The sequence below is a fragment of the Dermacentor albipictus genome, chromosome 5, assembly GCF_038994185.2.
Source record: "Dermacentor albipictus isolate Rhodes 1998 colony chromosome 5, USDA_Dalb.pri_finalv2, whole genome shotgun sequence".
Classification (NCBI taxonomy): Eukaryota; Metazoa; Arthropoda; class Arachnida; order Ixodida; family Ixodidae; genus Dermacentor; species Dermacentor albipictus.
Genome location: NC_091825.1, coordinates 169,986,691 through 170,012,900, shown reverse-complemented (window position 1 = coordinate 170,012,900; position 26,210 = coordinate 169,986,691). Strand labels below are relative to the sequence as shown.

The 26,210-nt window shown below is 45.8% G+C and overlaps 1 protein-coding gene across 2 annotated transcripts in view; it reads right to left on the bottom strand.

Annotated features, from left to right (window-relative positions):
- The window catches only part of LOC139060239 (activating signal cointegrator 1 complex subunit 3-like), a 462,385-nt gene that overhangs the window by 184,114 nt on the left and 252,061 nt on the right, over nucleotides 1-26,210 (bottom strand). For both annotated transcript variants that reach the window (XM_070539311.1, XM_070539312.1), the window contains 3 exons: nucleotides 13,268-13,413; nucleotides 3,564-3,684; nucleotides 1,003-1,145 (listed from right to left, as the gene is read on the bottom strand). In XM_070539311.1, the coding sequence (XP_070395412.1) occupies nucleotides 1,003-1,145; nucleotides 3,564-3,684; nucleotides 13,268-13,413 (410 nt within the window). The remainder of the gene's footprint in view (nucleotides 1-1,002; nucleotides 1,146-3,563; nucleotides 3,685-13,267; nucleotides 13,414-26,210) is intronic.

Below are 26,210 nucleotides of genomic sequence, written 5' to 3'. Positions count from 1 at the left end.
AAGGCAGCTTACATGGTGCCACACTGTCTCGGCACGCCCACTCTTTGCACACGCGGCAGATTACCTCTAAAGCAGGCTGCGCCATTGCGTATGCACTCAGTCACGCTTAAAGCCATGCGCAGCAACCGCCAGGACACGCACCAGATATAGAGATGCGCGCCAACTTACCCCCCACTCGGCGTTACCGCGAGGTCACTCCCCTCCCCTTCTTTCCCTTTGCTCGCAAGCAAAGGCAGCACTCTTGAAGCCACCATCTTTCTTGTCTCACCGTCACACACTTTCACTCGCACTTAAAGCACACAGTGAGCGGGGCACAACAGGACCTTATCGCACTTGGACTTTATGCGAAACATCATGCGGCTCCACTTCGGCATTCACTCTTGTCGCGCGAGAGGTGCGTTTGCAAACAGCCAGTTGTAATTCAATCACTTGACCATCTGCGTCCGCGGAAGTTTTCATTTATTGTCTCGGGATTCCTTTACGGCAGCAGTGAAATTTCATTATATTGAAAGTGCATACAAACATACTTCGTTATATTGAGGTGCTAAATATATGGTGTTATATGAGCAAGAAGTTATGAAAAGTTAAATACTTCATTATATCGAGAATTTCATTATATTGAAGTTCGTTATTTCGAAGTTTAACTGTATAATAGACATATGCTTGACCAAAACTGAAAAGCAAAACATCTCACAAAATACAACCAAGTCATCATGGATAATGAGATACAACATTACGACTGAAGATCAGCACCGAGTATTATGCACTCTACTTTCTGTAGGCCTACATTTATTTTTCTTGTAATGCCACGGTGCTGCCCTTTAGTATGTGTGATCACACTAGTTGACGGTGTCCTTGACTTGCCATGTTTTTGTAATTTTTGTACCTCTTGTAAGAAAGCTATTGCCACAGCTGAAGTATAATTTATGTAATGCCTTCAATAGGCATAATAAACGAAACACCTAAAAGGAATTTGCACAGTATTATGTTTAAACCACACACCTTGTGATCAGGCATGTGGAGCCACTGTCGAGGGTTGTCCTCGGCAGCAAGGAAAGCGATCAGGTCGAGAGCAGTGAGTCGTGTCTGTCGTCGTGAGGAGACAAAGATGAGCACAGGTTTGTCCGGGGAGTGCTGCTGGATGGCTGCAACAGATCCACAACACAGTGCTGCACACTTGCACGTGCCTTATCACACAGCTGCAAAGCGCCGAGCAGCGAGTGAAGTGCTGCAGAGGGAGCTGGCAACACTAATGAGCGATGTGGTCCCAGTAGACAGTGCACATCAACCTCGGTGCATTCTGTCTGCCTTCATCAAGCGCAGTGCACTTATACCACACAGTGATAATGGCCCTCCAAGGACCAGTGCAGCCCAATGCTGTGGCAAAACTTGCTGCCTGCACTAAGGAGATTGGAACTAACTTTCTGTTTCTCAACAAAGAGTGCTGAAATTTGGCATACATACTGCTGATTACTTGCCTGGCACAGTGATGAAACATGCTAGAAAGCTGAAATCACGTTCTATGTTTACTAATGTCATGTTTACATCAAGACAGTGTTACATTTTTTCAATACTGCTTGAATAATTTTGTGCTAAGCATTCTATGCATGCGACCATAGTGCACTGCCTAATACCTAATAGTAATCGTTAAATAATAAAACAGCACGGTCTATACACTGCGCTGCAGATTAAGACATTGTCAAGACAATAATCAAGAATTTTTGTTTAGACGTACATTACTTTATTATTTAACAAAAGAATGTAGGTAAAAACAAAAATTCCATGATTGTCTTCACTGCAGCACAGTTTATGGATTATAACAAAACAAATAGTATTAAAACTGGTCCCGCAATGGTTGTACTATGCCTCCTACAAGTTAGGTAGAAGATAAAAAAAAAAAAAACACTTTTACGAAAATGGGCCTCAAAACTTTTGGAAGCAGTTTACCAGTACAAAATTTTGTCAGGACTATCATACTTGATATCCTTAACAGCAGGGAACGCTTAGGACTCAGCTTTTCAATTTCGCAGAGTTTCGGAAGTTTAGAAGTCTTTCTCATTCATCGCAGATGCTTTTATGCAGCCTTACAGAGTGCCAGGGCACCAAGTTTAATGCCAACATAGGGCACGTAGAATGATTGCGCCATTTCTGCAGACTCAAAAGATGTTGCGAAGCAGCCTAAATAGCGTGGTGTTAGTTTCTCAAAGTTTCTTGATCCTCTCTGGCAATTGGTTACATCAAAGCAATAATTTTTGTGTGCAAAAAATCTTTTGAACTTCTCCTGCGCCACATACCTGATGCCACACTTGGAGTTTCGGGACCAATGTTGGCTTGATGTGAACTGTGGTGCAGACACTGTTTCACATCATGCACCTTCCTATGAGCGATAAGTGTGCTGTCACCACTGATGTTGACATCAGAGACACTAGTGTTGAAATAGGATGTAGAATACATGAACACGAACTCAAGTATGTGCGGAGAGGCGCAGGAACAAGCATCAGCACATAGTCTGTGGTATCCCATGTAAACCGACATCTGTGCGTTGGCTCGACAACAAAGGCCAATGGTTTGCTTCGCTGTCACTTTATTGCCAATGGCAAAAACCTTAACATCGACTCATGTGAACTTTGGAATAGCTATCTTGTCTTTCTCGCTGTAGAAAGCAGGGGAGGCTTGCACTTTGCATTCTGGTTTCGGAACTTTTTCCTAGGCGTCAGTTCGCCTTACAGTTCATGGTGTGATAAACAAAGAAATGGTGGCTCAATTAAGTTTTTGAAGGAGGCCTATTGACAGGACTGCTCGCCGCCGGCAGCGTCGGGGTAGGAGTTTTCGTAGCAACAGCAGATCAGACGATGCCTTTTAAAGTGCCGGTGTACCAATGGCGCGCTGCGCCAATAGGAGTGCCATGTGCATCACGAACTTCATGTGACCAGCCTGAGATATTTTTGTGTGTGCTTGTGATTTTCCTATGCAGTCATTGTAGGCAAGGAAGGCAAGAACCGAAATGCAAACCTTTAAGCTTTCAAATGATACCAAGATGGAGGCGCTCGGCGACGGGAAAGACAAGAGACGGCTTTGTGAACTCCAGTGTTTTTACAAAATTTTCAGCTCCTTTGTCGCCGTCCGCACTGAGAAAGATATTTCTTTCCGGTGCTCAGAATGCATTTTCAGTCAAATAGTTCTGATACTATGTAGATTGGCCACTGCAGATGCCAAAGTGAATGGTTTCCCAAAACCATTCTTTTTAAAGCTGTTTTCATGATTTGATCCCCATATTTTCCCGTAAGGAAGTTGCTGGTGTTTATGTGCAATTATCCGACTAGAAACATCAGTCACTCCCCACGCTCGCTGCCTCGCCCCTGGTTTCTTTTTTCTTTTTCTTTTCTTGCATTGCATGAGACGCCAAGAGCTCCATTCAAGGAGTTGTGCCATTGAGGAGTAGAAAAAGAACCCAGAAAGGTCTTGTGAGGAAGGAAATGATTCCGTGGGACAATACACAACCCATTCTTGCCTTAATGACTATACACTGCCCTTTAGCTAACAAAGTGTGTAATTCAGCTCACCCCTGTATGTAGGCTTGTTCATGAGGGCCATGCGAGGACAGTAGTGCTTCCCAGGGAAGCCCGACACATGGACTTCAAGGGGCACCGGCCGCACAGCAGGCTTGAAATTGTACAGGCCAACCTGAAAGCAGCCAGGTGTTTCAACTTGGCAAGAAACAACCACACTGTGTAAGCCTGCCAGGAGACCTTCCTATGCCCTCTGCTGCCTCACGTATGAGAAGTAACAGGTGCTTTTGCTGCCTGCAAGTTTTGTTGCAGTTTCTCCGAAGGACAACATATTAGTCAATGAACATAGCGCTGCTAGTGCATTTGCCAAGGCAACTCGCAAGCCACATACAGACGCTGCAGTTGGCGTAGAAATCAACGTAGTTGGCCTGCACACAACTGCCTTTCAGCAATACATCTACCTCTGCCCTCACTTGTCACAGTGCCAGGCAACAAACATTTACCAAAAGCACATGAAAGTAAAGGTGGCAAAACTGCATGAACTGCATGCAGTTCATGCAGTTTGCCCAACTTGTGCTGGGGTGTTCGAGACATCCAGCGTGGAATAAACATTGCCGCCTCAAACACATCTTGTTAACATGGGTGGATGGAAGCTGGGGCTAGTTGGTTATTCATAATTAAAACCAGAAATAGCACAAAGGATGAGTACAAATTACTTGCTGTTAAGGCACCTTTTCTGTTCTCTCTTCATTTTCTGCACATGCCCCCTCCTGTGTCTGTGATTTAGCTATGGCAATAAATTGTCTTGGAAGTCAGCACAGTGTGTGTCATCTCTTTTAGTCCTCGTCCTCCATGCTGTATGTGGTTTTAAACGTCTTGTAACTCTTGCGTTGAACGGAAACCTCCGAAAAGCAAGCTTATATGATAACCAAGACAAGCCTCCAAAGAACCTACAATAGAGGTTATATCTCAAACATGGTGGCACCATTATTTTACAGTACATTTCTCCTCTGAAAAGTGAGGACACAGTGAGGGCAAACTGTGAGGGATACAGTGAGGCCCAACTGCTGATTACAACAGAAATGGGTCACAATGGCTTGGCGGCGAACATTCCGTACCGGAGGGCCTTTTAGATTGCTCTGGCCTGGTTACAATTGCAATCCACATGTGCATACACTGTGTGCTTCGTCTAGACACAGACCTTTGGCAAGTAGGTTACGTATCTTTTATGAAGCAGTAGGCCGCCATTGGAATATGAACCTGGCAACATTCAACGCTAGAACGTTATCTAGTGAGGTGAGTCTAGCAGGGCTATTGGAGGAATGAAAGGGCAGTAAATGGGATATAATAGGGCTCAGTGAAGTTAGGAGGCCAAAAGAAGCATATACAGAGCTAAAAAGCGGGCACGTACTGTGCTACACAGGCTTAGCGGAGAGAAGAGAACTAGGAGTCGGATTCCTGATTAATAAGAATAAAGCTGGTAACATACAGGAATTCTATAGCATTAACGACAGGGTGGCAGGTCTTTTTGTGAAACTTAATAAGAGGTACAAAATGAAAGTTGTACAAATCTACGCCCCTACATCCAGTCATGATGACCAGGAAGTCGAAAGCTTCTATGAAGACGTGGAATCGGCGATGGGTAGAGTGAAAACTAAATACACTATACTAATGGGTGACTTCAATGTCAGGGTAGGCAAGAAGCAGGCTGGAGACAAGGCAGTGGGGGAATATGGCATAGGCACTAGGAATAGCAGGGGAGAGTTATTAGTAGAGTTTGCGTAACAGCATAATATGCGGATAATGAATACCTTCTTCCGCAAGCGGGATAGCCGAAAGCGGACATGGAGGAGCCCGAACGGCGAGACTAGAAATGAAATAGACTTCATACTCTGCGCTAACCCTGGCATCATAAAAGATGTGGACGTGCTCGGCAAGGTGCGCTGCAGTGACCACAGGATGGTAAGAACTCGAATTAGCCTAGACCTGAGGAGGGAACGCAAGAAACTGGTACATAAGAAGTGGATGAGTAAGCGGTAAGAGGGAAAATAGAGGAATTCCAGATCAAGCTACAGAACAGGTATTCCGCTTTAACTCAGGAAGAGGACCTTAGTGTTGAAGCAATAAACGACAATCTTATGGGCATCATTAAGGAGTGTGCAATGGAAGTCGGTGGTAACTCCGTTAGGCAGGATACCAGTAAACTATCGCAGGAGACGAAAGATCTGATCAAGAAACGCCAATGTATGAAAGCCTCTAACCCTACAGCTAGAATAGAACTGGCAGAAATTTCGAAGTTAATCAACAAGCGCAAGACAGCTGACATAAGGAAGTATAATATGTATAGAATTGAACATGCTCTCAGGAACGGAGGAAGCCTGAAAACAGTGAAGAAGAAACTAGGAATTGGCAAGAATCAGATGTATGCGTTAAGAGACAAAGCCGGTAATATAATTACTAATACAGATGAGATAGTTCAAGTGGCTGAGGAGTTCTATAGAGATTTATACAGTACCAGTGGCACCCACAACAATAATGGAAGAGAAAATAGTCTAGAGGAATTCGAAATCCGACAGGTAACGCCGGAAGAAGTAAAGAAAGCCTTGGGAGATATGCAAAGAGGGAAGGCAGCTGGGGAGGATCAGGTAACAGCAGATTTGTTGAAGGATGGTGGGCAGATTGTTCTAGAGAAACTGGCCACCCTGTATCCGCAATGCCTCATGACCTCGAGCGTACCGGAATCTTGGAAGAATGCTAACATATTCCTAATCCATAAGAAAGGGGACGCCAAAGACTTGAAAAATTATAGACCGATCAGCTAACTTTCCGTTGCCTACAAAGTGTTTACTAAGGTAATTGCAAATAGAATCAGGAAAACCTTAGACTTCTGTCAAGCAAAGGACCAGGCAGGATTCCGTAAAGGCTACTCAACCACAGACCATATTCACACTATCAATCAGGTGATAGAGAAATGTGCAGAATATAACCAGCCCTTATATATAGCTTTGATTGATTACGAGAAAGCGTTTGATTCTGTCCAAAGCTCAGCAGTCATGGAGGCATTACAGAATCAGGGTGTAGACGAGCCGTATGTAAAAATACTGAAAGATATCTATAGCGGCTCCACAGCCACCGTAGTCCTCCATAAAGAAAGCAACAAAATCCCAATAAAGAAAGGCGTCAGGCAGGGAGATACGATCTTTCCAATGCTATTCACAGCGTGTTTACAGGAGGTATTCAGAGACCTGGATTGGGAAGAATTGGGGATAAAAGTTAATGGAGAACACCTTAGTAACATGCGATTCGCTGATGATATTGCCTTGCTTAGTAACTCAGGGGACCAATTGCAATGCATGCTCACTGACCTGGAGAGGCAAAGCAGAAGATTGGGTCTAAAAATTATTCTGCAGAAAACTAAAGTAATGTTCAGCAGTCTCGGAAGAGAAGAGCAATTTACAATAGGTAGCGAGGCACTGGAAGTGGTAAGGGAATACTTCCACTTAGGGCAGGTAGTGAAGGCGGATACGGATCATGAGACGGACATAATCAGAAGAATAAGAATGGACTGGGGTGCGTTTGGCAGGCATTTTCAGATCATGAACAGCAGGTTGCCATTATCCCTCAAGAGAAAAGTGTATAATAGCTGTGTCTTACCAGTACTCACCTACGGGGCAGAAACCTGGAGGCTTACGAAAAGGGTTCTACTCAAATTGAGGACGACGCAACGAGCTATGGAAAGAAGAATGATAGGTGTAACGTTAAGGGATAAGAAAAGAGCAGATTGGGTGAGGGAACAAACGTGAGTTAATGACATCTTAGTTGAAATCAAGAAAAAGAAATGGGCATGGGCAGGACATGTAATGAGGAGGGAAGATAACCGATGGTCATTAAGGGTTACGGACTGGATTCCAAGGGAAGGGAAGCGTAGCAGGGGCGACAGAAAGTTAGGTGGGCGGATGAGATTAAGAAGTTTGCAGGGACAGCATAGTCACAATTAGTACATGACTGGGGTTGTTGGAGAAGTATGGGAGAGGCCTTTGCCCTGCAGTGGGTGTAACCAGGCTGATGATGATGACGATTTCTTTTATTTGGCTTTTCATTATTGGCTGTATACTTTATGAAGTGCAAATGCAACTGTGAGTATGTGTTGGCAGCACTGCAAGCATGTGCGCCTTGCCGTTTAGGGATGCAGACCTTTTAACACTTACCTGCTTGGGTATGCAAACGCAGACATATCCAAGCCCCAGGGGCCCCAAACACTTCGGTGCCATAATATAAAGCTCTCTACTAAAGGAAAGATGAAAAACCACTGTAGCTGAATGTTCAGCTACGTTGAGGCAGTTTGTTGCTCTTCTTGCATCTCATTTCACTTATACAAACTGTTTCCTTACAAGCATGATGTTCCAAATGGCGTAGCAATACATTCTATTCAAGTAGACATCCATTAACTGGATTCTGGTTAATTTGAGTTTTGATTATTTTAATCCAGAATGAAGGCCGGGCAGGCGCTCATACAGTTCTACAGGCCAATACTCATATTTTGGCCATGAAAGTGGTCCCCATCATGATCATAAAATATTGGCTCATTAGCATGCATGCACACAATTACAATGCCGTCAGCCTTGGTGGTGGTAGGTGTTCGTGATCTCTGGCCTGCCCTCGCCAAAGGTTCAAGTGGAAATGACAGCTCAGGATAACTTATTACATCTTAACCAGATTCTATTGTTCATTTTTTTTATTGCAACAGCAATTATATAAACTTTCAGGCAGATTTCTACCATCATCACTGTGATGTTCTGCATAAAGTCCAAGTGTGATAAGATCGTGGCTGTGCGGCGTATGCTGTAGGTGTGAGTGAAAGACTGTGAGGGTTAGCCGAAAAGGATGGCGGCTTGATATTGCGTGCTCAAAGAATAAAGGCGGGAAGAAGCGTGCAATTATCCATCATGCACAAGGAAGAAGGGGGGCAGAGGAAATGGGGGCCATTCTACTCTCGCCGCAGCTCCGTCCGTACACAGGGTGCCTACCAAGTTGACATTCCCAAATTTCCCGAGTTCTCCAGGTTTTCCCTGAGTGTCTTCGTAATATTCCCTGAGTGACACAAAACTTTGTTTTATGTCAAGATGGGCTCCCTACATCAGGTCGCCCAAAGGTGTCACTCTCTAGTAAGCATGTTAGAAAATAAAAACTTGATCCAATTTGAATAGTAAGGGGTAGTGTTCATTTTATTCAAAAAGAAAACAGAAGAGAGGGGCTAGTAAAACGCACAGCAAATAAAATATCTTCAAAAGAAATAGTAAAACCCATTGCAAACTCATTGCAATGCTTCAGTGTTGCGTTTCACTGTTCTAAAGAGTTTTTTTCGTTGCATGAGGGACATCTGCATCTCGGTGTCACCCAACATTTTGCTTTTAAAGTGCAAGCTCCTTTAAAAAAGCGGCAGTATGTTTCCTTTCCCCTTCATTTCTCAATGCGTAGGTCCTTTGTCTTCTTGTTCTCCATTGGCTGCGCGTTCACCACATGGACTATTTGAAGCATCCTCTTGGACAGTGTGCAGTCGGCGTCTGATTTTTCGGACTCCATAGGGGCTACAAAAACGTCCCAAAAAATTAATGCATGTCTTTTATAGCCATTAACCCTCTGAGGGTCGATTTTTTTTATTGCAGATTCCAACTTATCTTAGGGACTTATATCGAAAAAATATAACCGTAATTTTTCTAGCGTAACTGTAAAGTGAGAAAAAAATATTTTACATTGGTATATGTATAAAGGGAAAATCGGAGATCCACTCGTTCGTAGCAATTGCTACAAAGGAAACCCATACGGGTTCCTCGAAAGAAAAGCCTCATACTTGAAGAAAAATTCGTCCTGGTCCGGGACTCGAACCCGGGACCACCGGCTTTTCGGGGCAGCCACTCTACCACCTGAGCTAACCAGGCGGCTAGCAGATGGCAGGGCGAAGTCGAATTTGTCGACAACACAAAGCAAAGGCAAGTGTTTGACGTTTGCGGGTTTCCGCAGAACTACTACGTCATACATTGGTATATGTCCCGTGGCAGTGATGGTGAAGAAGGCAGCAAAACTGATTAACGAAACTAGCGTTTTATTGGGCGAACTTGTGCCCTCAAAAGCAGGCTACAGTCAAAGAACGATAGCGGCGAATACACCCGGCAATCATCGAAAATCTGATCAGCAAGTCAAGCGCGTCGGCTTTTATATCATCAGTCGTCGAATGTTCCAGAGTAATCACTGGGAGCCGCGTGCCTTCCACAAAGTTCTACATTATTCGCGTCGCGCACACATGCAATCAGATTACACAAGGTTCAATCACAGACAGCGGATGGAATCATCAATAACATTCCAGAAACTTCCGATACATGCAGGCGTGTCCTGCGCTGTGCGATAACATTTGTTAGGCGGTGAAACGTGTCACCCGATAAAGACAAACAAGTACACGTGTCAATATGTACTTTCCATTCATGAATAACCACAATAACAAACGAAATAAACTTATAAGAATAAAAAATTTGATGCATTGTTATACACATAGTTCAAGGCTTTGAAAATGCGCACACGAGAATATTTTGCAACTCTCACCTATTCCTGCTCTTACACTAATATTTATGTCCATAGCGTAATCGAACTGCGTAGATGCGCGCACTCAAGAAAACTGCATGTGGTTGTGTGCCAGTCAAAAAAGCAAAACGTATGACAAACTTCCGCTAATATTCATGTTATTGTCAACCAGAGGCAATTAGTTGTTGCGAGTGTCCCCCCCCGCCCCCCCCCCCCAAAAAAAGCAACGGAAATGCATGCACGGCGGCATCTTTCCTATGCGCACTCTTGTGAGCACTAAACGAGCGAGTAACAAGCAGTAGCTCTTTTCGAGCGATTAGTAACGAGATAGCCATCAGTTTTGCAAGTGAAAGAAGCCGAAACCACCCGTGGAAAGCAATCTGAACCACTTCCTGCCCGCACGCACGCCAATGCGCGAGCGGTAGTAATCGACGCGTGGGAGCAAACTAGCTCTAAAAAAAAAAAAAAAAAATGCAACGAAAACCGAGAGACGGAGGCGAGCGAACAAACTTCCCTGTATTCCCATTTAGTGGCAGCACATGATAGAAAAGAAAAAGTTAGGAAATTGGCTCGCTTTTTAAACGTACAGAGGACACCATAAATATACGGCATCGACCATTTTTGGACTTGTTCGCGGCGCCATATATTTACGTCATTGACCCTCAAAGGGTTAAGGGCTCAAATCGCCACAGGCACACCCGAAAAAGCTCTGAAGGCCTGCCAGTACACTTATTTGGCATATCGGTGCTCGTACTGCGACAGAAGATAGCGGGTGCACGCGTGTATAATTAAGGAATACATACTGTGTCCCGAGAAAGTTGCCCCTTCCCACACTTGTTAAGCTTCACAGCGTAACAATACTGTAATGAGGTGAAGCTGACTTTCGGGACTCAGCATTACGCAACGCGTTGTGCTTTCCGAAGTTCAAAGCCAATCGCGATGACTACAAAGGCGGTGTCGGTGCAATTGCTGACAGCGGCGAATTGTTTCAGTGAAAAGGGCGGTACAGAACGGCAAGAAGATTAATACCGAACCTCGAAGCAGCTAGGCCTAGCATTGCGGTGGTGGCTACGGCTGCCAGCGGATCTGCGTGCAAGTCTGCCGGTTCGAGGCAGCAAGGTTATCAAAATGGAGGCGGTTGTGGCTTTTATTAATGCCGTTTCGGACCTGCGGTCACAGCAAAATGTCTGAGAAATTCGACAGCAAAGGGTTCTTGCGTCGAAAAGTTCAGACATTCTTATACAGTGCCCCTATGGGGTACGTAGTGGTGCCGCGAAGCCGCCCGAATTATCTGGCGTCCGGAAAGTCGCTCGTTGACTGTACTCTGGCAGTTTTTCCAGCCTAGGATGCGGCGTCAAAGACAATTTGTCATGATTCCTCTCTGTTACTCATTACAGCATTACCGTGACTTTGGGTTCCCTTCCAAAAATTACAGCTAACTTTCCCTGATAGAAGCACAAATTCCTTGAGTTCTCCCAGAGTTTTTCCAGACTACTCAAAACCCCTGAAAATTCCCGGTTTTCCCGGTAAGTGGACACCCTGGTATAGCGTGGTTGGGCATAGTAACCTGCAATGGGTAGCAATTTTAGGTGTGAAGAGGGCTTCACGTGCACCGTGTTCTTACCACTTGGTTTATGTTGAAGCGAAAGGCAGCACAAAGGGCAATTCACTTGCTGCTGCTGCTGTTCCTTATCATGCCAGCATTATGACAGCGAGTGTCACAGAGCGAGATGCGTTTATGTTTGCGTGTGCGCGTGATACCATGCTAGTTGATTTAGTTAGTAAGCGAATGTTTACAAGTTCATATGACCGAAAAAACTATTATCGTTATTTATATAGTTGCCTAATAATTTGCTATAGCAATCGATGCTTCACCTTTCACATGAAACTGCGACATCTTGTTTTTCAAGAGAAATGGGTTTAAATGTTGTCTATGCACTAGAATAAAACCAAAAGTGTTTTTGCGATATTTGTAAGGGCCCGCCATTAGGGCTAGTGTCATTGCCATTACAAGATTTCGAAAAAACAAGTTCGTGCGCAGGCTGTAAATGAGGACGTGCAGTAGGATTCACTTTCTTTTCACTATTAAAGCGCATTCAAAACAAGTTGTTTTACATACTGAACCAGCAGCAGTGAATCCTCATCAAGAGCGTTCAGCGTCCCGGGCTCTTGTGTTGCACAATGAAGGCAAGTGGTTCGTCTAGGCCTCAAGAGCCACCCATTTGCGTTTAAGTGACTGAAGAAATGCCGAATGTCGAATGTGATGGATGACACGTGTTGTTGTCCACAGACAGTGACAAAGAGCTACCCAAGAGTGACTACAATGGAAGTTAAGCATAAACAAATTTCCATTCTGTGAAGTTATACTTTGCATGTTTCACCTTTTTCTGATAGCCAGAATGAGCGGCATGCTACATTTTTCTTGTTACAAAAAAAAAAAGGTGCATGTTGTGGGACTCTCACCAGTACTATAGGGACAAGGTATGGGGCATGTTAGAATTAAGTAAACACTGTCAAGTCAAGCAGCGCTGTACCTGGACTTTTTTTCCGCCTTCATGAGTTGCACTCACTGGATAACTTAATCAATTCCATTAGGCCATCAAAGCCAAATTAATGTAAGTCGACTGTACAGACTTAACAATCACCATTTTACATCAGTGTGCCTGTAATTAAGCTATTTTGCAGAAGGCTAGAGCTACTACATAAGACACACTTATGCCACATGATTCTAAGGGTGTTTTATTTCAGTTTGGGTACTTTGAGTAAGCTCAGTGGTTAAATATTCACTGGGATACATGACCAAGTTTAAGGCTCTATCATGAGAGTTACACTGTGGCTGCATATGGCTCACCATTTAGATGATGGCTAAGGGTTTGAGTGGTGAAACCATTTGCTGCTCCCACAGTTGTTCGCACATGTACAGTTAGAGGTTGCCTTACTGCAATAATTGAAAATTTTATCCATCACCCTTCTGAGTTTGATTTAATGAGCTGAGTACTGCTTCATCCTGACATATCAGTGAAGTGGAACAGGTACTGTCAAAGGGGGCTGTCGCTACTCCAAATGTGGCACACACATTGAGGTAACATGCTGTGAAGAGCCTTTTGCATGTGGAGCGAGGATTGCTCCGTAGGTGGATACCTCAGCACAAAATGATTTGTAGACTTGAAAGTGGCACTTACTTCTCCAATGCCAAGCCAGTCAGCAAGATCTCGTGCATTTGCCAAGGCAGTCGAAAGTCCAATTATGCGAACCTTGCGGCTCGTGTAGGAACTGATGTAGTTGGCTCTGGACACAATCACTTCCAGCACTGGTCCTCTGCCCTCACCTGTCACAAGGACCCATATTTTAGTAAGGCATTGAAACATGCAATATTAGTGAGAGCATGAAAAAATTGCAAAGTGAAATTAAAAACTAAATTAGCTACTCTGAAAGCCTTGAGAAAATTTGAGTCTGATGTATTAAAAGCTCGTCTTATTTAAGAGATTCTTACAAGGCCCCAGAGAGAGAGAGAGAGAGAGAGAGAGAGAGAGAGAGAGAGAGAGAGAAACGCTTCAGCAACTTCTTTGGTCCAGAACTCATTTTCTCAGACAGTGGCACTCTCCTGCAGTGAAGACTTTGATTTGCTTGCTCTTCAACCACCTCAAACAGCACCCGCAAGAAACATTCTTGGCACCTCTAATACCAATGCCAAGGGGCGCACTCTATGGTTGCATCACAATGGGTGCCTCTTTTCTCCGTTCTCTTCTTGCTGTGCAACACACTTCCAGCAGCAGTCCTGTGCACTCTGCATTTTTTGGGAAACATGGGCTTTTGCATTTATGCTGGCTCTTTGTGTGTCGCAGGCCATACGGGTGCCACCAAGCAACAGATCCGACGTCATCTGTGCTGGTGGGAAGAGGGGTTCCCCTGAGAATTTTCAGCAGTTTCGGCAATGTGCAGTGGTGTAAAGCTTTGCAGACATGACCACTGCGTGATCTACGCCCCATGTTTGTCTATTTGCGATGCCCAAACTGTGCGACGTGACCTTTACAACTTGTTAACATATCCACCCCTTAAAACATGCTGCTGTGGCTGCATGGCTAAGCACTGAAGTGATGAAGTGCACTGCTCCAGTCAATGTGTTGCAGATGCACGTGGGAGCCCTGCTTTAGGTTACTCACACACCCAAAGGCACATTCTCAATTTTTTGTAGTGACAGGTTCCCTTTCGGCAGCAGCCATACTTACGCAGGATCAGGGTCACCCCTGTGTAAGAAGGGATCACACAGGAATGGAGGGAAAGAAAAACAACACACATAAGACTTGTCAAGATGGAACATAAGCACCACAAACGAGGTGACAATACTGAGAAACTCCCCTAACTCCAGCCTTGCAGCCTTATTACTGATTGTCTCATTTTGGGACATTTACCAACATACCATATTTGTTTTTCAATTATGATAGTCAAACCCATACTCTTCATTAAAAAGAAAGTTTTGTCAAAGTGAGGCCTCCATTTTTAACAATCGAAACAATATTGCACGCTCAGAATACCTAATAACAGCTTAAGTTTTCCCTAAGCATTGGGTGCGAGGGCCTACTGTGGAACCACCCAACACCAGTGCCTGAATGACGTCCAAAGTTGGAGCACGTGCCGGAGCGTCTCCTTCAGTGCCGTTGCATGCTTCGCTTTTCATCGAACTGTCACTAAATTTCCTTTGGTTGTAGGGATATTATGCAACAGCCTTTGTTCTTTGTCTCGATATTAAGCTTTCATATGGTCTATAAGAATATATAGTGTTTCTCAACGCCGATTTGGGCCAGGTTTGGCTGTACATACATTTGACAAAGTAAAAAAGACGGTTGCTTCTATAAAAACTCAATGGTCATTCAATTCCGGTAGCAAATTTTAATGCACCCATGTACATATACGAAAGAACCAGTTCCACACACAAGGGTGACACTGTCAAATACATGAAATGAGATATGCACAAATGATGCAGCGAGTCATGCGCATTCACAGCAACAAATCTCATAAATTGACAATCTTCAGTTGGTTTGAACATGTGAAGGGATCGTGTCATATAAGTTATGAATGTATTGGTATGCTTTATTTTATTTCATTCTTTTTCTCATGAACAATGTGCATACATGCTTGTATCGCATCACTTGGATAAGTCAGATCGTTACCTTTGGCCTTCCATGTCCATAAAATGTGGCTTCATTATCTACGCGTACTAAAGTACCTCCCTCACTTAGTTCACCAGCAATATTGTTCGTAAATAAACGTCTGTACTGGCTTTCTCAAGTTTTATCACACGTGTAATGCAGAGGATTCAGGATCAGCATACGGCTTTATTATAGCCTGCTTAAGAAGCGTATTGGGCTGCTTAGCCTTGTCTTTTTCACCTGTGTCACAAAGCATGATAACACAGACAATTTCTTGCTGTAATTTTCTGTTTTTAGCTTAGCAGGTGCCCCAGAACAGAAAGAAAAGGAAGAAACACATGAGATTAGGACGTGAGGTTTCAGATGAATTGTTATATATATATATATATATATATATATATATATAAAGAACTTGAGTGGTGCTACAAGGTAAACAGAACAAGTATTTAATTTCGACAGTTTCGATCGGTGGACCGATCTTCGTCAGGGTTTGATCTTCGTCAGGGTTTGTAAACCCTGACGAAGATCGGTCCACCGATCGAAACTGTCGAAATTAAATACTTGTTCTGTTTACCTTGTAGCACCACTCAAGTTCTTTACGTTTGAAAGGTAGCCTGAAGAAACCCTCTTTGCCTACTATATATATATATATATATATACAGTCGCCGACCAATTAGGAAAAAAAAAGAAATCCTTTATTTCCACGCACTTATTCGGGCTTGGCAGTAGGCTTGAAGAAATCGTGAATGCGCCGTTGCACGCTGTTCCGTTTACACGCAGTCGGATAAGCCTGAATCTCGGAGAGGGTCGTACAGTCACTATAGGCGGCTGAAAGCACAGTCACTGCTTGTGCACACTCCGCATGCGACGGCAGTGTAGCACATGGTGCGTCATCTTCCGACTCGGAGTCATCGTCCAGTGGTGCAGCAGAAACCTGACGAATAATCTCATCGTCATCGAGTTCTGCGCATGTCAGTACGGCAGCGTGAGCACCTGTGAAACTGTCAAATGAGACGGTGTCCGGAACCACTGCACAGGTCTCGGCAGAACACTTTCAGCGTCAGTAGGGTGCACATCGGAAGGCGACAAATCCTAGGCTCCCGGCACCTCCTTGCTGGCATTCCCTAGCGCAGTCTGCGCGGGCACTGTTGGTGCCATTAGACACTTGACTCTATGTTTCTGTATGCCACATTGCATCACCACGCCATCACGCCGATACCAGTCGCACAAACGAAAAACGCGGTCATTCATATTTAAAACAGCGGCAAAAAACACGGACAAGGGAGGACACAGGACGAGCGCTCGTCCCGTGTCCTCCCTTGTCCGTGTTTTTTGGCGCTGTTTTAAATGTGAATGATCCGTACCAACTAGCTCGCACCCAAACCCTTCCCAGAAAAACGTGGCCTACTCGCAGCGTCGTGCATGAAGAAACAAACAAATCAGCTGCTGGATTGTCTTGACATGGCTTACTAAGCTGAGACCGGAACTGCTGTAGCCACGAACCAGGCAGAAACGATGATGATGAGCGGGGATTTCCAGTAGCGCCACTTCGCGGGGCAGAATAGAGGCACCGTTCAAAACAAAAATGGCGTTCAGCAAGTCAAACCATGCACCGGTCACAGTTGGTGCATGGTGCTTTTGATCGAGTTGGCTCAAGGAGTGTCTGAAAAATCAGATGAGAGGTTGCAAGGTGTCCGAACTTTCGGCAGTTGTTATACATTATGCTTGAGTTATGCATATATATATATATATATATATATATATATATATAGCTTATAGCTTTTCTTCCCTGTAAATAATTTGTATGTAGTATATATATATATATATATATATATATATATATATATATTGTTACGTGTCGCTAGAACCCAATACTATATACAAATTATTTACAGGGAAGGGAAGCTAACGGAAGGCCAAAATGGCGACGCTATATCAAGCGGGCCCACGTCGTCTTCTTCATCCTCAGTGCAGCCTCACTGTGGCAGCTGTTCCGTAGCATCATCCCCGGCGGTAGAAGCACCGTCCCGGTGCTTAATCTACATATCCGCGGTGAGAGGTGTCTGGTATCGCTTCAGTCTCGCCACGTGAACGATGTCACTTGCAGCCGACGATGATGCTGACAGGTCGGCGGGGATGACTTCATACGTGACATCGGTCACTTGTCGCACCACACGGTATGGGCAAGTGTAGCGCGACAGCAGCTTTTCTGAAAGGCCCACACGTCGAATGGGTGACCAGAGAAGCACCAGAGAAACCGGAGTAAAGTGCACGTCGCAATGGTGGCAATCATAGAGGTGTCTCTGATGCTCCTGTGAGGCCTTGAGACGGGTGCGGGTGAGCTGGCGCGCGTAGTCGGCGTGTGCGATCGCGTCGCGGGCGTACTCGGTGGTTGAACGTGTGGCCGAGGGCAACAAAGTGTCCAAGGGCAACGTGGGATCTCCGCCATATAGGAGATAGAACGGTGAATAGCCGGCGGTGTCATGATGCGATGAATTATACGCGAACGTCACATATGGTAAGTGAAGATCCCAGTCGTGGTGGTCGGTCGCAACGTACTTTGAAAGCATGTCGGTGATGGTCCTGTTGAGGTGCTCCGTGAGGCCGTTGGTCTGTGGGTGGCAGGACGTGCTGAACATGTGCTTTGTCAAGCAGGAGTGGAGGATGTCCTCAACGACTGCCAACAGAAAGCTGCGGCCATGGTCAGTGAGTAATTGGCGCGGAGCACCATGCACTAAAATGACGTCATAAAGCAGAAAGTCAGCAACGTCAGTAGCACAACTTGTCGGACGGGCTCTGGTAATTGCATACAGCGTCGCATAATCAGTAGCGACGGCGAGCCATTTATTTCCGGAGCCCGAGAGAGGAAACAGTCCAAGAAGGTCTAGACCAACACGGAAAAAGGGTCCTGGTGGGATGTCGATCGGCTGGCGACATCCAGCTCGAGGTGTGGAGGGCTTCTTCCGGCGCTGAAAGGGCTCACAAGCGGCAACGTAGCGCCGCACAGAGCGGGCGAGACCCGGCTAAAAGAATCGACGGCGTACATGGTTGTATGTGCGCGAGACGCCCAAGTGTCCAGCCAAGGGAGCATCGTGAAGTTGTTGGAGGACAGTCGAATGCAGGTGTGATGGAATTACAAGCGGAAGGTCAAGGCCATGTGGATTGAGATTGCGGCAGTATAATGTCCCCTACTTAAGGAGAAACATCCGGGGAAAGGCGTCACCAGGCGTTGACTCCAAATGGTCGATGAGGGCTTGTAATGAAGGATCGCGGCGTTGCTCGTTGCCGATTTCAAGCAACTCGGAGACAGAGAAAACGTAAGCGATGGCGTCTGCATCAGCCGGTTCGTCGACGGCTTAGCAGGACAAACAATCGGCATCCTGGTGCAAGCGTCCCTTCTTATATACCATGGAGAAGGTATATTCTTGCAGGCGTAATGCCCAGCGAGCGAGGCGTCCCGTGGAGTCCTTGAGCGAGGATAGCCAGCAGAGCGCGTGGTAATCAGTGATGACACAGAAGGGGCGTCCGTACAAGTATGGACGAAACTTGGCAAGAGCCCACACAAGAGCGAGGCACTCGCGCTCTGTGATTGAATAATTGCACTCGGCGGGTGATAGAAGTCGGCTGGCATAGGCTATAACGCGGTGATGTCCACGCTGGCATTGTGCTAACGCTGCTCCTATGCCGTGACCACTGGCATCAGTTCAAACTTCTGCCGAGGCAGACAGGTCAAAGTGGGCCAGAATTGGAGGCGTGGTAAGGAGAGTAGTGAGCTGCAAAAAAGATGCGGCATGGTCAGGTCCCCAAGAAAATGGGACGTCTTTCTTCAAGAGGTTGGTAAGGGGACGTGCGATAGTCGCCAAATCCTTCACAAAGCGTCGAAAATATGAGCACAGCCCTACGAAACTACGAATGTCCTTGGTAGACTTCGGAACAGGAAAGTTCGTAACGGCGCGAGTTTTGTCCGGATCAGGTCGCACGCCTCTGGCGTCCACGAGGTGTCCAAGGACGGTGATTTGGCGGCGAGCGAAGTGACATTTTGACGAGTTCAACTGCAGATCGGAGCGGCGAAACACGTCAAGAATCGCTGAAAGACGGTCTAGATGTGTGTCAAATGTGGGCGAATAAACGATGACGTCGTCCAGATAGCACAAACAGGTGGACCACTTGAACCCTTGAAGCAAAGAGTCGATCATTCGTTCAAAGGTAGCGGGCACGTTACAGAGACCGAAAGGCATCACCTTGAACTGATAAAGGCCATCAGGGGTAATAAATGCAGTCTTCTCTCGGTCCATGTCGTCGACGGATATCTGCCAGTAGCTGGACCGTAAGTCGATAGAAGAAAAATAGTTGGCACCGTACAAGCAGTCTAGAGCGTCATCAATACGTGGCAAAGGGTACACGTCCTTTTTTGTGATTTTGTTCAGGTGGCAATAATCTACACAAAAACGCCACGTTCCATCCTTCTTTTTGACAAGTATGACGGGAGAAGCCCAGGGACTACAGGAAGGCTCGATAATGTCCTTTGCAAGCAGCTTTTTGACTTCCTGTTGGATAACAGCTCGTTCGGACGTAGAAACACGATATGGACATCGGTGAATAGGGTTCGCATCGCCAGTGTTTATGCGATAGGTCATGACGGACGTTTGACCTAAAAGTCGGTTGTCAAAGTAAAAAAATGTCGCGATAGCCGTCAAGAACGCGGCAAAGGGCTTCAGCTTGAACAGGTGTAAGTTCAGAGGAAACCATCTTCTCAATGTCGACGTCAGTACCGTGCGATGACGTCACGGTATGGGCTGAGCTGTGAGGATCTTCCACTGTGAATGGCTCGATCTGACCATCCTGCAAAGCGCTAATTATAGCCAATGAAAGCCCCTGAGGCAGAACTTGCGCGGTTAGCGCGAAATTGAGAAGGGGAAGGCAGGTGCGGTTGCCAGTAATTATCAGCACAGTGTGCGGCACGATAACACCATGTGTAAGTATAACTGCCGGAATTGGTGCGACCACGTAATTACCGTCAGGTACAGCTGGTGAGGACAACAAGTCGACGTGTGTCACAGATTGAGGCGGTAGGCGAATAAAATCCATGCAGCTCAAACGGCTTCGAGGCAGGTCCACAGGGTCGGCAAGAAGAGGCAAGTCAAGGCAAAGTGAGCCGATCAAACAGTCAATGAGGCCCGAATGATTGGCAAGGAAATCCAGACCGAGAATGAGGTCGTGAGGGCAATGGTCGATGACGGTGAAGAGAACTAGGGTTTGTCTCTCAGCAATGGCGAGTCGGGCAGAGCAGATGCCAATAATAGCGACAGTCCCTCCGTCGGCGACTTGTACAAATCGGTTCGGGGCGGGCGTCAGAACTTTCTTGAGCCGACGGCGAAGAGCAGCACTCATAATGGACACATGCGCCCCAGTGTCAACCAATGCGCACACAGGAACATTGTCGACGAGAACGTCCAAAAGATTCTTGTTCGTGGGTAAGGTGAAGCGAGGGTTTCGTGCCAATGTCGTCTTTGCAGCTTCACCTCCAGAAGTTGCACTGTCTAGTTTTCCGGTCGGGGGTGCAGCGAGTAGGTCGGAGAAGGAGCACGGTATGAAGGGGGCGAACGAGATTGACGACAGAAGGGAGAAGGCGAGCGGGAGTAGCGGGGTCGTGTCAGAGGTGTCGCAGGGTCAGATGATGGAGCGGGCATAGAAGGGGCGAAGGAAAAGGACGCGCTAGAGGGGTGAGAGTGGTAATCAGGAGAATAGCGCATCGAAGAAGTCCAGCGGCTGCGGCAGTGGCGAGCGACATGTCCAATGCGTCGGCAATTAAAACAGATCGGCCTATCGTCCACTGTTCGCCAATCGGAGGGGTTGCGCTGTCCGTAAGAGGAGTAAGAAGAGCGCGGCGGGGACATGCGTGGAGAAAGAGGTTCCGAGCGTATGGAACGAATGGATTGCAGGCCGACGTTGGACAACTCTTGACGGACGACGGCCTGGATCAAGGAGATTGTCACCGGAGAATGATCAGGTGATGGGAATGAAGGGGCCGCCGGTAGTGCCGCTTCGACCTAACGACGAATGATGCGGGTCAAGTTGTCACATTGCGACGGCTGGTGGAAGAGGTCGTCACAGGATGACGTAGCAGCTGTGTTGGGAAGTCGCGTGATGTGCTGGGATACTCAGCGGCTTTTAGCATGCTCAAGACGGCGGCACTCCTTGAGGATCGCATCGGTGCTGGTGACGTTCGTAAACACCAGTAAATTGAAGGCGACGTCAGCAATGCCTTTGAGGGTGTGATTAACCTTATCATCCTCAGACATGGTCGGGTCAGCCTTGGCACAAAGGGCCAAGACGTCAAGAATGTACGACACGTAGGACTCGGTTGACGTCTGAAACACCTGTGGCAAGGGCTTTCTTGGCATTGACTTGGCGACCGAACGGACGGCCAAAAAGGTCGCGGAGTTTCTCTTTGAAGAGATCCGAGCTTGAGATCTCCTCTTCGTGAGTTTGGAACCATGCAAGTGGAGCTCCGTCGAGGTAGAAAAGAACGTTCGCAAGCATAATAGTCGGATCCCACCTGTGACTGGTGCTGACACGTTCGTATAAGCGGAGCCAGTCATCAACATCGGGACTGCCGACTCCATTGAAAACACCAGGATCTCGAGGGGGGAAACAGCGACGTAGGTCGGGGCTACAGGCGGAGACGGTTGCGTAGATGAAGTGCCACCAGCAGGAGCCGAAGTTGTACTGTCGCCGTTGCGACCGCTGCGAAGCTCCATGACGGGTATGGGGAACGTCAAATTCCAACAAATTGATGTTACGTGTAGCTGGAGCCCAATACTATATACAAATTATTTACAGGGAAGGGAAGCTAACGGAAGGCCGAAATGGCTACGCTATATCAAGCGGGCCCACGTCAACTTCTTCATCCTCAGTGCAGCCTCACTGTGGTGGCTGTTCTGTAGCAATATATATATATATATATATATATATATATATATATATATATATATATATATATACATCGGGTCCCTCGGTTAACCCCCTTTCTTCTCGTTTATCACATAACGAGGGTCTCGAATCCGGCAACATTGATGCCTTCAGGTAGCCTATGTGGGTTTATTGACCAGTTGCCTTCACCCGAAAAGATCACGTTCTCATGACACCTGCGGCAAAAAAGACGTTCCACGTCCGCCGCCTAGGTCTGTGAGTGGGGGCGCTGGCTAACACTCCCAGGGTTCTACTAGTACACATAAATACCCAAGAAAGTGGATGGGGAAACGCCGCCGCGGTAGCTCAATTGGTAGAGCATCGCACGCGACATGCGAAGGTTGTGGGTTCGGTTCCCACCTGCGGCAAGTTGTTTTTTCATCCACTTTAATTTCCATTAATTTATCATTACTTTATTTCATTTATTAAGCACATGCAATTTCCTGTATGTTGTACTTGGTGTCAGTGTTTGTTGGCTTCTCATTATATGACTAATATATATATATATATATATATATATATATATATATATATATATATATATGCTTCTTTTTTACAGTAAAATTTACATAATTCGATCTTATGTTGGTATTATGTAGTAGTCAAGGCCGCCTTTATTTGTGTTGCTGGTGAAAAAATGAAAAAGCTATCACAAGCGCTTTAGACTGGCCATGACGAATGAAAGCCTTTCTGACCCAGCATAAGAAACGCTATCAGCAGGGACAACATGCTGTGTTTGTCACAAAAGAGGATGTCATGCCTCGGCCATGCTGTAGATGCGGCGGCAAAAGATATCTGAATGTGATGCCACTAGAGCGAAATGTGCTGAACTTTGCAATAGAACTTTATGCGCACTTTTCACTGAGCCTTAGCTACTTCCCGCTCTTTACAACAGATAGTCGTAGTTGCCTGCTCAGCCTAAGCTATGTTAAGCTAAGTTCCCTTCGCTTGGTCACCTAAATGTGCTCTAGGCTCCGAATGGGGACAAAACGCATCGAGGCTCTGCTTGTTGCATGTAGACAGCTAAATACAGAAACGTGCCTTGACTTGGGGAAAGATGCTTCGCATTAAAAAACATTGCAGGTGCACAACAGCTCCAGCAAAGCACTCAAAGCAGTTTGCAGTATAGTAACTCTACGGCTAATACACGTGCGGTACTTGTTCGCTGATACATGGGAACAGTACAAGCAAAAGAAGGAGATGACATGAGCACTGGTTCTCTACGGTCTAAGTCGTATGTCACTTTCAGTAAGTGGTAATGATGGAGTTTCTTGCAGTTTTGGTATGAAAGACATCTATAATTGAGAGCGTTTTCATGTTTCGTGATGCATTCACTCGTATTTCAAATGTAAAATTCTGCACAAAGGCTACTGCATGTCTAAATGACCTGAAACTGTGCTTTTTACACTGTTAAAACTTTCGTTGCAGTCGGCTTTTATGAGCCGAAAAGACCACCATCACGACCACCATCATCATCAACCTATTTACGCCCACTGCAGAACAAAGGCCTCTCCCTGCTATCTCCAATAATTCCTGTCCAGCGCCAACAGGGTGTCTGCCAAGATGACATTTCCAAATTCCCCCGGGTTTTTCAGGTTTTCCCTGAGTGCCTTTGCAAAATTCTCAGAGTGACGGAGAACTATGTTTTATGTCAAGACGGGCTGAAACCACGTCGCCGGTGCTGTCACTGTCTAGTAAGCATATGAAAAAAATAATAAAAAAACACGACAGAATTCAGTTTGAATACTAAAGAGTAGTGTTTACATTATTCAAAAAGAGAATAGAAAGGAGGGGTTAGTAAAATGCATAGCAAATAAAATGTCTTCAAAAAAATTGCAAATCCAGTTGGACATCCTCAAATACAAATAAAAAGGAGATGCATACATAAGCAAATATTTTCGAAAATGAGCTATTTCTATCAATTGATAGCAAACTCCATGGTATGAGGCCCGAACTTTGTCACAATTGAGATTCTCTTTCTCAGCTCGTAAGTCAACCTCAACTGTCTTGACATACTCCCAGCTTGTGCATGACGCCTCAGTGTTGTGTTTCACTGCTTTAGAGTTTATTTTGGTTTGGATGAGGGACACCTGCATCTCGGCATCAGCAGACACTTGGTTTTTTGAGCTCAAGCTCCTTCAAACTGTGGCAGCATGCTTCCTTTTCCATTCATTCCTCAATGCGTAGGTCTTTTCTGTTGTTGTCCTCCTTCCACCACTCGTTCACCCCACAGACCATTTGAACCAGCTTTTCGGTCAGCTGCACAGTTCACGTCCGATTTTTTGAACTCCCTAGGGGCAGCGAAAACGCGATAAATGCATGTCATTTACTGCCCTTAAGGGCTCAAACCGCCACAGGCACATTCGAGAAAGCTCTGAAGGCCTGTCGGAGCACGTATTAGGCATATCGGTGCTCATACGGTAACAGGAGGTACCGGATGCACACGTGTATAATTAAGGAATACATACTGTGTCCCGTGGCAATAGCCCCTTCACACTCTTATGCTTCACTGCAATACTTTTGTGTATGCTTCACCAAGTAACATTACTGTAAAGATGCGAAGCTGACTTTTGGGAACTGGCATTATGCAACGCCTCGTGCTTTCCGAGCTTCGAAGCCAATCGCAAGGACCACAAGGGCGGAATCCATGCCATTGCTGACAGCAGCGAATTCTTTCAATAAAAACACGGCACCTAGCGGCAAGAAGCTTCATAGCGAACAACAAAGCAGCTAGGCCTAGCATTACCGCAGTGGTGGCTATGGCTGTCAGCGGATCGGCGTGTGAGAGCGCCGGTTCGAGGTGGCGAGGTAATGAAAATGGTGGCGGTTGTGGCTTTTATTAAAGCAATTTTGGACCTGCGGTCACAGCGAGACGTCCGGAAAATCAGACGGCACAGGGTTCTTGCGTCCTAAATTTCTGATGTTTTGATACATTGACTCTATGGGGTAAGTGGTGGTGCCGCGAAGGCGTCGAAATTGTCGGGCATCCGGAAAGTCGGTCGTTGACTGTACATGGGAAACTCTTCCAGCTGACGACCAGAGCTCAAAGAAGATTCATTATGATTCCTGCCTGTTACTCGAGCCAGCATTGAACATGACTTTCAACCCTTTCAACAAAATTACCACGAATTTTCCCTGATAGAGGCACAAATTCCCTGAGTTTTTCCAGACTACTTAATATCCCTGAGAAATCACGGTTTTCCCGGTTTGTAGACACCCTGGCCAACCAATCCCAACTACCATCCGCAAATTTACTAATTTCGTCGCACCAACTAGTCTTCTGCCATCCTCTACTGCGCTTCCCTTCTCTTGGTACCCATTCTGTAACCCTAATGGTCCAACGGTTATGTAACCTGCGCATTACATGACATGCCCAGCGCCATTTTTTTTCTTTTAATGTCTATTAGAATATTGTCTATACCTGTTTGCTCTCTCATCCAAACCACTCTCCGTCTGTCTCTTAAAAGTCATGCCTAGCATTCTTCGTTCATCGCTCTTTGCGCAGTCCTTAACTTGTTCTCAAGTTTCTTTGTCAGTCTCCAAGTCTCTGCCCCATATGTCAGCACCGGTAAAATGCACTGATTCTATACTTTCCTTTTCAATGATAATGGTAAGCTCCCAGTAAGAAGCTCACGATGTCTGCCATATGCGATCCAACTTATTTTTTACTCTTCTGTGAATTTCCTTCTCATGGTCAGGGTTCCCTGTGATTAGTTGACCTAGGTGAACGTACTCCTTCACAGACTCTAGAGGCTGACTTGCGATCTTGAACTCTTGTTCCCTTGCCCAGTTATTTATCATTATCTTTGTCTTCTGCAAATTAATCTTCAGCCCCGCTTTTACACTCTCCCTGTTAAGGTCCTCAATCATTTGTTGTTAGTCGTCCGCAGTGTTGCTGAATAGAACAATGTCATCGGCAAACTGAAGGTTGCTGAGGTATTCGCCATCGATCTTTACTCCTAAACCTTCCCAGTTTAATACCTTGAATACTTCTTCCAAGCAC